General features: G+C 25.6%; 1 protein-coding gene, 1 long non-coding RNA gene and 1 pseudogene across 2 annotated transcripts; all 3 read right to left on the reverse strand.

The window, feature by feature from the left end:
- Window positions 1–872: 872 nt before the first annotated feature.
- On the reverse strand, window positions 873–3,045 carry LOC122634702 (annotated as a pseudogene).
- Window positions 3,046–3,106: 61 nt separating this feature from the next.
- On the reverse strand, window positions 3,107–4,655 carry LOC122634607. Its single transcript, XR_006328435.1, has 3 exons — window positions 3,584–4,655; window positions 3,363–3,479; window positions 3,107–3,272 (listed from the first exon to the last, which is right to left on the reverse strand). It is a non-coding gene; the product is annotated as an uncharacterized LOC122634607 (long non-coding RNA).
- Window positions 4,656–4,810: 155 nt separating this feature from the next.
- Window positions 4,811–6,964, reverse strand: LOC122634703. Its single transcript, XM_043823908.1, has 2 exons — window positions 6,446–6,964; window positions 4,811–4,849 (listed from the first exon to the last, which is right to left on the reverse strand). The coding sequence occupies exons 1-2, from the start codon at window positions 6,962–6,964 to the stop codon at window positions 4,811–4,813; spliced, it is 558 nt and encodes a 185-aa protein (XP_043679843.1).
- Between the last annotated feature and the right edge of the window lie 8,882 nt (window positions 6,965–15,846).

The raw sequence follows: 15,846 nt of genomic DNA on the forward strand, positions 1-15,846 counted from the left end.
GAAAATTGTATTGTATAAAATTGATTTACTTTAATATCAGCACCTTTGATATCACTGTTTAGTTTTGTGGTTGTTTAGTTCTTTAGCGACATCATATGCATTATTTATATCATAACTTCCATATTGAAAACGCTTGAACCAGCAATGTACCACACTTATTGATACTGCATTAATCAATAAACATCACAAACTTGTTTCACATCTTGGGTCGAATTTTTTTGTTTTTTGTAATAAAATTTTAAAATGTATCAAATTTCTTCTCTATCTTCATTCACTTTCAAGACGTAATAACTTTTAAATATATAAATGAATATAATCATAACTGTTCTAAAAATTTAATTCAAAAAATTCAAACGCACGTCATCGTTACCTGATTTGGCTCATCACCTGTTCATCACCTTTTAATTGAAACGTATGTGACTTCATGACAGGTATGTACAAAATATGAATTACAAATCAAGCAGGAAACGCGCTCCTACCAAGCGTCTATCTTATTGGTGTATAAGCTTGTTATTCCACTCTACGCGTCATACAATTGATTTTGTGGTACGTAAAGTAAGTAGGTTAGAAAGTGTGAGTAAGTAGATTAAGACTGTACTCATACTTTCAGTCTCTCATATGTATATCTTTTTTTAAGCGTGCCTTTCGCAGTGATTCGTGCTAGGAACGTGTTTCGCATTTGTTTCGCGATAAATGTATAGAAAATAATAAAAATAATCGACATATATAAAAACTAGTATATAAATTTATGGCAAAAAATAAAATTTTGTCAAATATTTTCTTAAAAATAATTAATGAATACTACTTATATATTATATTATTTTCATACAAATAATATGAAATGAACTCCTACAGGGGATAGTAAAATAGGATAATAAAATAGCGTTGGGAGAAAAATCTCATAGATAATATGAAAACAAATTGGTGTTTTGAACTTTTAAGAAATCAGGAGTATTCGGCATTGGCTTCATTTACTTTTTTCTCTGCACTTTGTGAATTAACAATTCTCAGATCCTATGATAGATGATATAGTATAATAAATGATTATAATAAATGTTTTGAAAATATTTTACCTGCAATGGTGTAAATGCTATACTTGTATCCATTCCTGAAACTCGTTTCACAACACTTATAGTTTCACCCCATTGCTGCTGTTTTCATAAATTTTTTATAACGTCTGAAATTCAAACTTTTGTTTTTTCATCAATTTATGGTAGTCTGATATGTCCTATTCCTGCCTTTCCAATTGTTTCCTTTGAATATTGGAGGTCTTTTTGGTAAGCATCGTTCTTTATATCTATTGTATGGTTCCTACATTTTGCGAACGTATTTGCCATCACGTTCCTTTCTACTTGAGTCAATTTTATTAAAGATTTTACCAATTTGACAAGAGGTAGTTCTTGTAATTCATCTAATTTTTTTTCTATTTCATCATGGAGTAATTGTCCAATATGACCTTCAATACTTTCGTGACAAGCAGCTTTGGCTGCGACAAATTTAACTACTTTTCTTCGTAAATCCTGAAATAGTTTGATTGCCAACGTATATGATACTACTGTCGTACAAATACTTAATTGTAAACATTTTCTATAAACTCGCAAATAGTGTTTCTTAGATAATTTCATATCTATTAAAATAATATATAAATCCTGTGTAAGGTAGACTTGCTATTTGTGATAAACCAGAAAGCATTCTCTTCTCTGAGATCCTAAGAGTAATATATTACAAGCTGGCATTTTGAACATTTTTGCCAAACCTCCTGGAACATCTAATAATTGACATAGATATATTAGATTTTCAAAAGTTAATGTATAGTTAAAAAGAGAAATAAATTTAAATAAATATACCTATAATTTTTGCAACCATAGATGCGCCAACTATTATAAAAAGATTTGGTGTTGTAAAAGCCGAATATTCTACTTTCTACATATTCAAATATCTTAAATTTACAATTATTTAATTTTATTGGCATCTCACAGGCTTCGCATATAACTTATCTTTCTTCTTCGCTTAAAAATTGTCTGTAATAAAATATAATAACAAACATGATTGCAATCAGAAGAATTTGAGCATAATAAATGTATCTAAAGTATATAAATTAGTTATCCTTGAGCCGTAAAAGCTTTGACAGATACAACTATTATAATAGTTTGCATAAAAAATTGTAGAATGTTGTTATTTTTTGCTTTATCAAGATTATTTCCAAATTCTCGTACAATCTATTATGGATATCATTATTTTATGGAAATTAACTTGAATTATTACAAATATCAAAGATTAAGGATTTTTTATATATATTTGATGTGTACCTTATTATGACTAATTATTAGAATAATATAACTAAAGGTATTATATTTAACGAATGAATAACATTACTAATATGATTATTATGTTATTTAAAAATTAAATTATACATAATTAAACATTGCGTACAAATGAAATTTTCAATTTAGAAATTGTTGATTTTTATAAATATAATTTATATATATATATATGAATATATTTTATATATAAATAATAATAGATATATTTTAATGTATGATTGAATAAATTTTATCCCAATTTTTAATAAATTTATTCGAATGTGCTTATATATTTGTGTTGTAAAACTTTGATTTGAGAAAACGAAATATTAAATTAATTCGCATTTTTATTAAAAATTTTTAAGGTAATGAAATTAATATCAAATTCTATGGCAGATATTTGTGACGTTACCGTTTATAATATTTGATTATAATGATTAATACTATTTTTTCTTCTCATTTAGTTTTAATTAATCGCAATTAAAAATACTCCAATATTTTTAAAAAATTAGAGAAAAAGCAAGTAAGTTTTCAAAAGTCGAGTTTATATCTATCACACATAGATATAAATATGAGGTGGATATACACTTATATTTGGAATACTTTCGTAATATTTTTGCTTTCTTTTTTAATACTTTCTTTTTAATTTTATATATATATATATATATATATATATATATATTGACACATACTTATACATATTTGAAAAATCCATCTAGCGTCTAAAAAAAATTACATTCATGTAAGTATATATAAGAAAAAATATATAAATTTATCTCTAAGTTAATTGTAAACTAAATATAATAAACTTATGACGGACTAGCGAAAATAATTCTGTCTCCATCTATTAATAATTTTAATTAAGTAAATTATTATTAATAAAAATATTACAGGATCGGATGTAAGAAAACTTGTAGCCTGTAATATTATATTTCAATTGATCAAATGAAATACACTTTTGTAACAATCCTGTAATTAAAATAGGAGACTTTTAAATAGTACCATTCCAAGCTAGTTTTTTATTATTATAAATATTTTACTAAATTTCCTTAATAATACCTTGATGTATATATCATTAGGGCCAGCAGTTCCTGATTTTTTGGGACATGACATGGGAATATGGGGTGGATTCACGAAAAACCTATCTGTTTAATCATTGATTCCGCAAAGATGAAACTATAATGTGAACAAAGTAGAAATTTATAGCAAAATTTTTTTCAAATTTTATTATCATTATTATTACTCGTCACTGAACAACAAAAAAATTAAAAATTACTTACAACAGATTGCCAAGCATCGATATGTACCTTCTTCACTGAATCTTCATAATAAGCTTTCATATTTTCGTTTAATACTTGTGCGAATATTCGGTTTAAGGATACTAGATAAATATACGCTGAATCTTCCAATTTAACTAAATGCGAGGATCGTTGCGAAAGCTATGTATTGGGTATTAAACGAAATATTAACTTAACACTTTATTTCATCTCTTTCTTTGTTTTTTCTTTGAAAATAATACATTGTTATTATTTATCAGGTATTTCGACACAAGATTTCGGATAGTACAAAGAAATATATATGTTGCTACATAACAAACAGTTAATGATATATCAATCGCTTTTTTTTCCACGTTAATTGTTATGAAATCTTTTAATATTTCTTCCAATGGTTGAATCATAAAACTTAGTACCATAACAGTTACGTACGAACAAAAATTATAAATATGTACCTATGTACTTATATAAATAAATATAATTCGATTGACCTGTCTTATTAATTTTCCTGAAAACCCTTAATAAATAATAAACTTTATATAAATCATATTTCAACATAAAATTCATTATTTAAAAGATAATATCAATAATGATAATATTAATAGGACATATTAAAATGATCAAACATTTTTAAATCACTCTTTCCGAGTACTTTATAATTGTTCCAATTAAACGATCTAAACGTTGATATTTAAAAAAATCGTTAAAACATTTTGATCTTTTTGGTATTTTACTTTTATTAAAAATACTTTAAATTCTTCTGATAATGTTAAAAATGTTCAATTAATTTTTTACTACACTTTCTAAGAATTTTAATTATTTACTTAAAATTTTAAGTCGACATTTAACTCTCGTCGAATAGCTTGTACCCTTTCTTAACGACTACGATCGATTCGAGTATCAAATCCCGGTTTTTTTTCTCTGTTTCTCTTCACATCACCTCTCCATATCCCTGATATTGATGTATGTGCTGTTAGGTTCCCCTTCCCCCACTTTTTACATCTTAAAGAGCATATCATCCTTGGTAATTTCAACAATTTTGAATCAATACTACCGTTACAGGAAATCTTTTTTGTTTTTATTTTTTTATTATTATTATTTTTTTTTTTTTTTTGATTCTTTATCTCATTTTGATTCTCTCTAATCGATCATTTTATTTCTTAAGAATCTTGTTTATCTTTTTTTCAAGAAGGGAATTTTTTGTTTCTTTTTTTAATATTTATTTATTTATATTTATCCATTTTTTAATAGTGAAGAAAACGTTGACATTGCCTAGAACATAGAATTTAAAAGATTATATTTAGAAGAAAAAGCTATTTTTATACACCTTTTATAACTTATGCTTTGAGCGATGTTGATCGGTTGATCAGATAATGATATCTAAAAAAAGTATAATAAATGTCGACTATTATTAAGTAATAATTAGAAGTAAATGTTGAGAGAAATATTATATAAGTATTATAAGAAATTAAATCATTCGGATAATACAATCCCAAATATTATATTACTAGAAATATAATAAAATCACTTAGTTATACGTAATAAGAAATAAACGACTAGAGAAATATAATATTCTCCTCGGAACTAACTAGTTTAAAAAATACATTAAGATTTATTAGATAATTACAAGTATAATTAGATCATTCTTTTAAGTTCTCCAATAGGGAGCAAGTTTTTAGGAAAATATAGTCGTTCGTATGAAAGAACTAAATCAGTGACGTAGTACATCGGTCTGTAAAAGAACTAAACGAGTAATTAAATGATGTAGCTAAATAGGTAATTAAATTATACAGCTCATCGTATTATCCAATTGTCTGTTATGGTTTGATGAGAGGAAAACAAGCAAAAGAATACCTTTTTTATTTTTAAAAGAGACAATTACACACACACACACATCGAGCATGCATTCCCGCCTTCTTCACTGGCGCATACATATGCGCATAAGCGCACAAACAGAAGGAGGAAGATAATAATAAGACGGATAATATGAAGGTAACTGATGGTACATATGGAAGTACGTATTACATGCATTCTCATTTAATCCCTAAAAATGATTAACAAGAAAGTTCGCGCTACACTGCTAATTAATTCATCCTAGTTCCAATATTTCTGAAGAACATACCTTAAATATTTTATAAGTATATGTCATGAATATTATAACAAACAATTTGGAACATCGTATTCGTAATTTCTTCTATTTTTAATTATATTGAATAATTACTTATTTTAAATTGATGGAATAACGATGACGCGGTGACATAAACGTGGAATTTATATTTCTCGTATAATTTAAAAGTCTTTCTGAGCTAACATTATTATCTTAGCAAACAATAAATCTTTTGATCGTGACTACAGGTATAATCATTTTGAAATTAAACCTCCCTTAGTTTCATTTTGATTCTTTCTAAACTCATTCTTCAATCCATAATTAAACCTTTTATTTTCATAATCGTTTCTATTCTCGATATTATTTCCTATTATTTCCATATTATTATTATTAGTCTCGATCATCCATTTAATTTCGTTTTTACGATACATCGGGTTAGGTATTTTCAAATTCAAATCGAGATTTGCCAAATCAATGATCGGCCAAACACCAACATCGTTTTGATTAGAATTAAATGTATCTTTGGAAACATCATTGTCGAGATAAAATCTATCGCCGATAGAATCATAAACGAGCGTGGTCTCATAATCTTTACCCTCATCTTTAACTTCTTCTTCTTCTTCTTCTTCCTCTTCTTCTTCTTTTTCTTCCTCTTCTTCTTCTTTTTCTTCTTTTTCTTCTTTTTCTTCCGCTTCTTCTTCTTCCTCTTCTGCTTCTTCTTCTCCCTCTTCTGCTTCTTCTTCTTCTTCTTTTTCTTCTACTTCAACATCGATTAACAGATTTTCTTTTTTAAAATCATCGTTAATCGCCCTAAGATTTTTCTTGTCATTTCTAATTTCACCGATGGTCTTGAAATAAATACTATTATCATATCTATAATTTTCTAAACAAGTGCTATCCAAATTATCATTAGTTCGATATCCAAGAACATTGTCAGCATTACGATTGATCTTTATTTTCTCTTCTTGACGAGATCTACGTTGATTTCTTTTAAGGATGTAAAAAGACGGACTCCAAGAAGATTCCTCGATAAAATATTCTTTTGTTCGAAGAAATATTTGCTTGTTCGAGGAAAAATTCCACTTTGATCCACTTTCCGCGTGCATTGTCAAACGGCCCTTCGATAACCTTTCCGACCTCAATCGATCATATCCTCTAGTTAAAGTTGCCCACCTTTGGATCCTTTGAAAAAGGTATTCTGTTTCCTCGTTCCACCATTCGAATAAACCTTTATAAAACAGTGCTGTATTAGTATCGTCAAAGTTCGTTGTCACTGCCATTAATAAATCTGGTCTCCTTCTTCTTCTTTCTTGTTAATCTTGATCATATAATGAACACGGTATGGATCTTTACGAATCACTTGAAAACAAGAATGATGTTTGAAGAGGAAATGCCTTGCTTTTAAATCCAACACGTTGATTTATAGTATTCCCAAGAAGCACTACAAAAGTTCTGGAAGCCGTTGATAATCTTAGATAGTATAATTCCGTTGACCCTGACCGTTACCATATAATTTAAAGTGTGCTCTTCACGCATAACATATATAGATATGTATGTTTCTTTTCTATCCTTTTTTTAAATTTATTTTTATACCAAAGCATCATATAACCGCCGATGGACTATAACCAAAAATTCAAACTGTTAAAGCATAACATCTGACAACAAATAATAACACCTGACAATTTCGAAATAAATATTTTGATTATCGAATTAAATATTTGACATTCCATTGGATCATAATAGATGAAAAATATGATTTTGATGAAGGATTCTTCGAAACGATTTTCTTATAAATGTAATTATTCATAGGAAGGAACAATGTTAGTTGAAGTTTAATAATAATAATAAAATAGATACTTCTCATCCTGATTAATTTGCGCATGATATAATTTTTATTACGACAAAAGAGAAATCGAAAATTCTTTGCATAAGCAACTTTTTTGATTGATGTTTGACAGACGGGAACAAAAATATTTTATTGTTTATTAACGTGTACTAATGTGTTTTATTGTTTAATTAACGTCCACAAGATATTTTTATTATGAGAGAATATCAACAAAAAAATTTATTTCTTTTTACTACATATTCCTTGCTAGGGAGCTAGCTATGAATAACAATGAAACAGAAGCGTTTGTTAATCTATGTAATATGGATTATGTCATATAGTAGTTAAAAAGAAAAAAATATTTCGAATTAAAAAAGATTGATTGAAAAATTCATTTTTTCTTAATCATTTTTTCTTAATAATAATAAAAAAAAAAAAAAAAGGATAAATATAACGAAAAACTTTCTCTGAATCAATATTTTTTACTACTGCGTAATAAAGAAAAAGAAATGTTTATTAAGTTAAATAATACGTATTTGTTTACAAGAAAAAAGTTTTCAAGCAATATTTTTTGCTATCGACCAATATAAAAGTAGGTATGACTCTTTATGAACAAATTTTTTACAAAAGGATTATATGGTATGAAAATTGTAGTATCATTTACATCTAATAGTATTATTATGGTATTCTTAAATATAACTTAGACTTACAAAAAGAAACCTTAAAAAATATTAATTGTAATTAATTATATTATAATAATTACAGTTCTACATGATTTTTTTCATTTTTAAAAGAAATGCACAAGATCGTTCATTACTCCTGATTTTATAATGGTTATATCATCGATGAAAACAGATGTAATTCCTGATCAATTTTGATGAACAAACTCTCATTTTAAAAAGGAAAGTTTAATCTAGAATGTCTATTTTTCGAATTGTTGAAAAAGCTTCATTTTCTTTGAAAAAAAATTATATTAAAAATAATATTTCTTCGAGAACAGTTTATGCACAAATAAAAAGCTTTTTCGAAAATTCGAAAAAATAGGATCCTAGATTTAACCTTCGTCTTCAAAATGTGATGTTGTTCATCAAAATTGGTCAAGAATATCTTCTGTTCTCATGGATGACATAAATAACGTTTTCAAAATTTTTCACGAAAAAAAATTAGTACTGTGGCACCCCTCGAAATTTGCGGCAAAGAAGAAGCTCGTATCTCCACTACTATTTTCATATCATGTTTGAATTTGTTTCCATGAAGTAGGAATTGTCTACTTGTTTGTGTGTGTATATAGCTGATGCTTAGATTTTCTGATTTCCAAGTACGAAGAAATGCGTTTCACGATGTTCGCAACGAAAAGCTATAGTAACTCACCTGGTCATTTTAATGAGCTGTGGACAAATGATTCTGTGGCAAAAATAAGGAAATACATGCAATTTGAATTTCTAAAATATTGTTCAATTTTGGAAAAAGTTGTAATTCATTTTAGTTTTATACATTAAAAAGAAATTTTACGAGCTATGTGCAGCACATTGGCGAGCATCTAGGTTCGTAATTCAGGAATCATAGGTTCGAGACTGAATGAATGCTGGTGGTTTTTTTCTATTATCGATGTAAACGAATTATTATTTTTATTCCTTGATGACTGACGTAAATTTAGAGATGATCGATACTAAATAGGGACACAGCAGTAGTACAATTTTGTTTGATGACAAATGCACATAAAGAATATACATTCGTCAATTATTTCTTCAAAAATAACAATAAGTGAATATATACTTATATATTATATAATTATTTTTATAAAGATTACAATACTAGTTCGTTTCCATATTATTTATAAGGTTTTGCTTCCAACTATTTTCCAACTATTTTTTTATAATTTTATCTATAGGGATAATCCATTTTACATTATTACTACTATATTTTATTATTATTTATTACTATTATTACTATTGTTATTCCTATAATAATAATATATGATATATATATATATAAGTATTCACTAATTATATTTGACAAAACACTCGACAAAATTTTGTTTTTTGTTTTAAATTTATATACTAATTTCATTAGCATGATTATTATATGCGTCAATTATATTTGTTATACTTTATGCATTTGTCCTAAAACAAATATGTATCCAAGATAAAATAAATACACAAAATCTTGGACAAATCCGCTAATAAATTGTGGGCCTAGGCACCAGCTAGAGAATCCATACTAGAGAATGATAGTGACAGTCTTGCATTCACTTATTCTACCTTAATGCTATGTTTAACCATTCAAAGACATTAATCATTACACATTTGTCCCTACATCTGTCTATTATTTTGCCTCACTCTGTTTTTAATCATCTTATCTATATATGGTGCCAAATGACCTGCATGAACAACTTTATTTTTTTTCTTGAATATTATTCTATGCAGAACATCATATCGTTGATCTTTTTTAAAATTTTATATGAGTCTTCCTAATTATTCTCAAATTTCTGCGCTTTGCATCTTATGTGTTGAAGATTAAATAACTACACCTTCTGCATCTCTTCTAAGCTTATCTTGCTCACTTTTGTTAAAAATGGACAACATCATTGTGAAAAATGGATTAATCGAGAAGGACACATAGTTTCGTCCACAAGATTACTAAATCTTATACCATTAGACTTTTACCTAGGGAATAATGAAATCTATTTGTGACAAAAATTGATTAAAAGCAGTAATGATGCATTCAGTGAACTGAAGCAAATGAAGTATAAAATACCAAGAATAAAAATAAGCTCAATCTCTCTACGATGTTGAAATGTAAACATAAATCAACTTCTTTTTCCTTTCTTTTTTTATTTTCAAAGTAATACTATGTAATGATATGCAAACCTATGTTTATGTAACATTTATTTCTTATTTCTATCCATAAAATATACTTGCGAAGATTGATCGTTTAAACTTCGGACACTTTACATAAATTTGTAAATAACTTTCTGAAGAAAGAAAATATTCAACATTAGTTCTATTTAGATTCTTTCATTTTTTCAATTATGCAATTATATATATTCAAAGATTAAATCAATATTAAATTAAACAATAAAAAAGATTATTGAGATCATGTATTAGAAAAATTAAATTATTTTATTTTACTTCTTTTCAAAAAATTACTTTAATTATTTATATATAAATCTATAATTAATTTTCTTCTTTCTTTAAAAATTTAAATTCATTAATATAAAACAAAAGTTTAAATTCATTAATGTGTATGCTCCAAAACATTTGCAGTGTAGAAAACAGATCATGGAAATTGTAAATTTCTTAGCAGTCGTCATTTTTAATGAAGGATTTCAAAAAATCTTAAACATCTTTAAAGAGAGAACTATTTTACCAGACTTTTTGAAGTTGTGGAAAATTTTCTGTATGGTTCGGATATACATGATTACAGGTAAATTACTGAAATCAATTGTTATCCATCATAACTTCAATCGTACTATTCGTAATAGTATAGAAAACTTTAAATGCCTTTTTCTCAAAACAACATTTTTCAAATTGACTATATTTTTGATTATTTTCTTTGATATTTTTTTTTTTTCTTTTGGACCATGTTCTTAGAAACTAATGGACCGATTAACTTGACATTCTGCATATATATCGAGTGAATATTTATCTATGACCGGAACTAAAATTATGTAGATAGTTTGGATATTCCCCTTTTCTAGATTAAACATTTTTCAATAAAATCAGATTTCAAGTTTTAAACAGCTATAATTTCGGAAATAATGTTCAGACTTGATTAGTTTTAGTTCAAGCCATAATTGCATCATATAGGTTAAAAGAACCTTTAGTTTCTTTTTTCTTCATACAGTTAGGACAACAACAATTCGTACACTCAATTAGACTAACATTTCTCGACACAACTTGCATAGTTTGCATAACTTGCATACATCTTAATATATAATAATATATGTAATATATAAAATATTATAATATATTTAATATATAAAAATACCTTATAAAAATGTGTTATTAAATGTTATTAGTATTACGTAATTACTTTAAATTAATTAGTATTAAGTATTAGGTATTTTTATTTATAATTATGTATTATTAGTTTAAATATTACCAAATATGTATGCTTTAACCTGTTCTGCTCTGATCGTTCATTCTAAAATTATTTTCATAATTAAGTGAAAAAAAAAATTTTTCTAAACACAAAAATCATGTGTATATAAATTAAATATATCCACATTAGTATAACATTAAACAGTTAAGAAATACATTTATAATGAATTTTTATTTATAAAGCATTCTGTCAATGATAAACCTTGTCAATTGATGAATCTTCTTAAATATGTAAGTTAATACGTTATTAGTATAAAATCCTAATTAAAACTAATGAAAATTTTTTAATCCGTATGTTGTTTATTTTAAAATAATGAAATAATTCTAATAATTAAATACAGAAAGAAGAAAAAAAGAAAAGAAGAAAGATTTTCTTCTAATCCCAAAATCACGTGCGTCCAAATTAGATACTCCCAAACTAATATGACACTAAACAGCAGGTAAAATGCGTTTATATCCTGATGCGTCTTGTAAACATCATTAATACGTGAAATGAATAATAAAAAATTCAAAATATATTCTTGATCTATGATAGTTTGTTTCCGCTCAAGGAGACATCAATTGAAGCATTGCATTTTTGATTAAGGCTGATTGGGTCAATATATGGGCGAAACTCCATCGTGCCTTCGCGCATTGACTCATCCATTTGTTTACCTGCCAATAAAATTGCTGTCTTTTATTAGCTGACTCTTTATTGATCTATTGCATTCAACAATGATGACAATAATAATGACGATAAATATCCAAATACTAAAAAAAAAGATATTTTCTTTATCCAAAGTTTGTAATATCTCTCTTTCACTCTGTCTTCCTCATTATCTTCTATTTTTATATTCTTTGTTTTCTCTTGTTTTCTCTTCCTTTTGATTCTGTTTTTCTTCTTCCAATAAAAATATTTTCTTCATTCTCTAATTTCCTCCGATATTATTTTTTTGTTATTTTTAGTGACTCTACGAATTACTATATTATTTTCTTGATATTATAAAATTGATAAACTTTGTTATAATGATTTCTCGAATTTTTGTTAAGTCTGTTCATCAGAAGATGATTTAGAGGATGATTCAGAGGATGATTCAGAGGAGCTTTCGCTTGGAGCATGTGTAACTTTAACAACAGATATGGACAAAATATGAGCTACAAGTGCAAACTGGACTTGTATAACGATGCAGATCTATCGTATCAGTATATATGCTCTTTCATGTGTAACATAACAATCAAGTTCATTTGGGTAGAGTAGGTAGTTCAGTAGGCTTTAAACTCACATTTGTTAATCTTACATATTTATATCTTTCTTTAATAATAGCATGAGTCTTATAATGATCTGTCCTAGATATAACATCAATATGCATTTATTTGATGACATATATAAAATATTCATTTCATAACATATAAATATATTTATTTCATGACATATAAAATATATAAAAAATAATAAATATAATTGATAGATATAATAACTAGTATATAAATTAGCAACAAAAAACAATATTTTATCGAATGTTTTGTTACAAATAATTAGTAATATATATTAGTATTATATGTGAATAAATAATATTATATAAGTAAATAATCATTTGTTCTTATTAATATATTATTCTATTATACATTATTATTATAGTAATATTTTAATTTACATTGTCTTATTTTCTTTTGTTTTTAAAAAAAGCACGATAGGAAATTTCGATGATAGAAAGGAACAACAAAATTTGTTTCTTCGATTACATTGATTACTTACTATATCACACTATAGAAATAAACTTCTTTAGTTAACTTCTTTAGTTAATTTAGTTTAGTTTAAATTAGTTTCTCAACTTTAGTTTGTTGTGTTATTTTAGGTTCAATAGCTCTGTTAACAAATATTATGGTAGGAAAAAAGAGAGAAAAGAAAATACTTTAATTCATTTATATTGACGATATCTATTATTATTTTAATCTATAATAATTATTATTTCATTTCTACCAATGAGTATAAGATTATATCGAATATACCACAGCGAATCTTGTTAAATTTAAAAAATATCCTAGATGAAAGAATTTTGTATAATCTTATTAACAAGAAATATCACATGTTACACTTCTTTACCGTAGTTCTTAATAAATTAGTATTAGTTGTCTTTGATTTGATCTGTCGTCTACAATTTTTAAATATCTCTTGCTGTACATTCAAACACATTTAATGATATTGAGAGTTCCAACAACGTTGGAAGATAAGCGGCAGAGAATTATATTATAGATGGGTACATAGCAATCGGTATATGCTGTAGAAGAAGTTACATATAGTTTATTTCATTTATTTGTTGTCTACATAAATATATTGCAGCTAAATACCATTTTAAACATGGTTTTAATCAAATTAAAGGATACTTTTTAATCATTCTTTAATTTAATGAGAGAAGAAATATTTTCTTTATAATATTGATTGAATCGTCTCGATATTCACCAAAAGATTGGTGTAAAATAATTAGTTTTATTTATAAAAAACTGAAGGTGATCTAGAAAAAAAGAATTGGGAAAAAATTTACTATTATCATCTTTAAATCATGTTATATTAAATAAAAAATATTCATGTTTTAGTGAACATGTTTAATTTTAACTGGAAATATTTGTATTACACATGATATTCTTATATGGCTTTATCATTTTATTGAATATGGTTAAACATAAGCTATAAGAAAAAATTTTATTAATTGTTATTCAGGGAAATTAATTATTCTTTTGTTATGCATTATTATGATAAATTCATTGTGATAAATTTGAAGGTATGTTTTAAAAATTAATTAATTACAGTACTTTTGAAGATACTGCGTTTTGTGATTGCTGGGCTATTTTAAAACATTTTCTTTACATAAGCATGAATATAAAAAAATAAAACGTTTCCATATCGTCACCTTCATATTTCAGAAACTTCTTTTACAGATTAATATCGACTAGACTTTCGGCTTCTTTTAACATAATATTAGTCAGTCGATTGAAAAATATTATATTAAATATTACTAAAGATAGAGAAAAACTTTAGAGATGTCTTATATATCATTTTTAAATATTTAAATGGATTGGATTTGTTTAATGCATTGTTGATTTGCAAATATAATTACAAAAATCATTTATAATATACATTTTATAAAAAAATATGTTAATAATTAATAGCATTTATTATACATTATAAAAGCGATCGAATTTATAGTATTAATAAGATAAACATCATATAGAAATTTTTTCATATAAATCTTGACTGGAAACAGTTAATGATGAAAAATGGTTATTATATAGAGCAAAAGAATGAAACCTCCTGTGAGTTTGAAAGGTATTAAAAAAAAAAAAATAAAATGAAATAGAATATTTTTAAATGTGTTTTTCACTAGTATAGCATACAAAGATTCACCTTCGCAAAATATGTTTTATATTACTTATATATTGATTCATGAAATATTATTACTTGAGATATTTTGATCTTGTCATTATGAGTATTTATCATTTAATTGTTACTCCGTTTAACAAAAATTCTTTTCTGATAGAAGAAAATCCCTTTGTAGGCATGTTTTTTCCTAAACCTAATATACAAATCTCAACGCTTACTTTTAATAAGTATCCCAGGATTATTGGGAGGATTAAAAACTTTGTTTGATCCTTCTTCCAATAGTGCAGAAAAATTAAAAACTATATTTGTACCTTTTTTCAATAACTATTGTCATAATACAAGCTGTTGAATCTTATTATTGAAATTATGATTTTTCTTATGCCATTGATATACTTAAAAAACTGGTAATATTTTTAATATTTAAATATTTAAATATCGTACTATTATACTTTAGATTGTATATTTGTGTTTATATCTAGAATTTGTCTTTTAACATAGATTTTCACACACAAGAATTTCTATATTGGATGAGGTTGTAAACAAATTATTGGATTATAATTCTGTATATAATTCATATATATATATATATATATATATATATATATATATAAATACCATGAAATGCATTGTTGTTTTAGTAAATAGTAATGAAATGCAAACTTTGTCTTCTGGTCTTTCCTAGTCATCTATGGATAGATGGTTTGATACAGAGAAAAAAATCTAAGATAAATTCAGTATCAAGTATTCAGATATAAAGGCAGTGTAAAGTTGAAGAAATGCACTATGGATTTCATATTCACTTCTGATATAAGCGGAAACCATTTGTATAACTTAAAATCACCTTTATTCAAGATTTTTTTTAAAGAATACCGTTAA

This window comes from Vespula pensylvanica, chromosome 15 (assembly GCF_014466175.1).
Source record: "Vespula pensylvanica isolate Volc-1 chromosome 15, ASM1446617v1, whole genome shotgun sequence".
Lineage (NCBI taxonomy): Eukaryota > Metazoa > Arthropoda > Insecta > Hymenoptera > Vespidae > Vespula > Vespula pensylvanica.

Excerpts from the sequence above, each read along its gene's own strand:
- LOC122634703 (XM_043823908.1), bottom strand. The coding sequence starts at position 6,964 with ATGGCAGTGACAACGAACTTTGACGATACTAATACAGCACTGTTTTAT. Across the intron at positions 4,850-6,445 it reads ATCTGTTAATCGATGTTGAA|GCAATGTCAACGTTTTCTTC; the intron begins GTAGAAGAAAAA and ends TCTATGTTCTAG.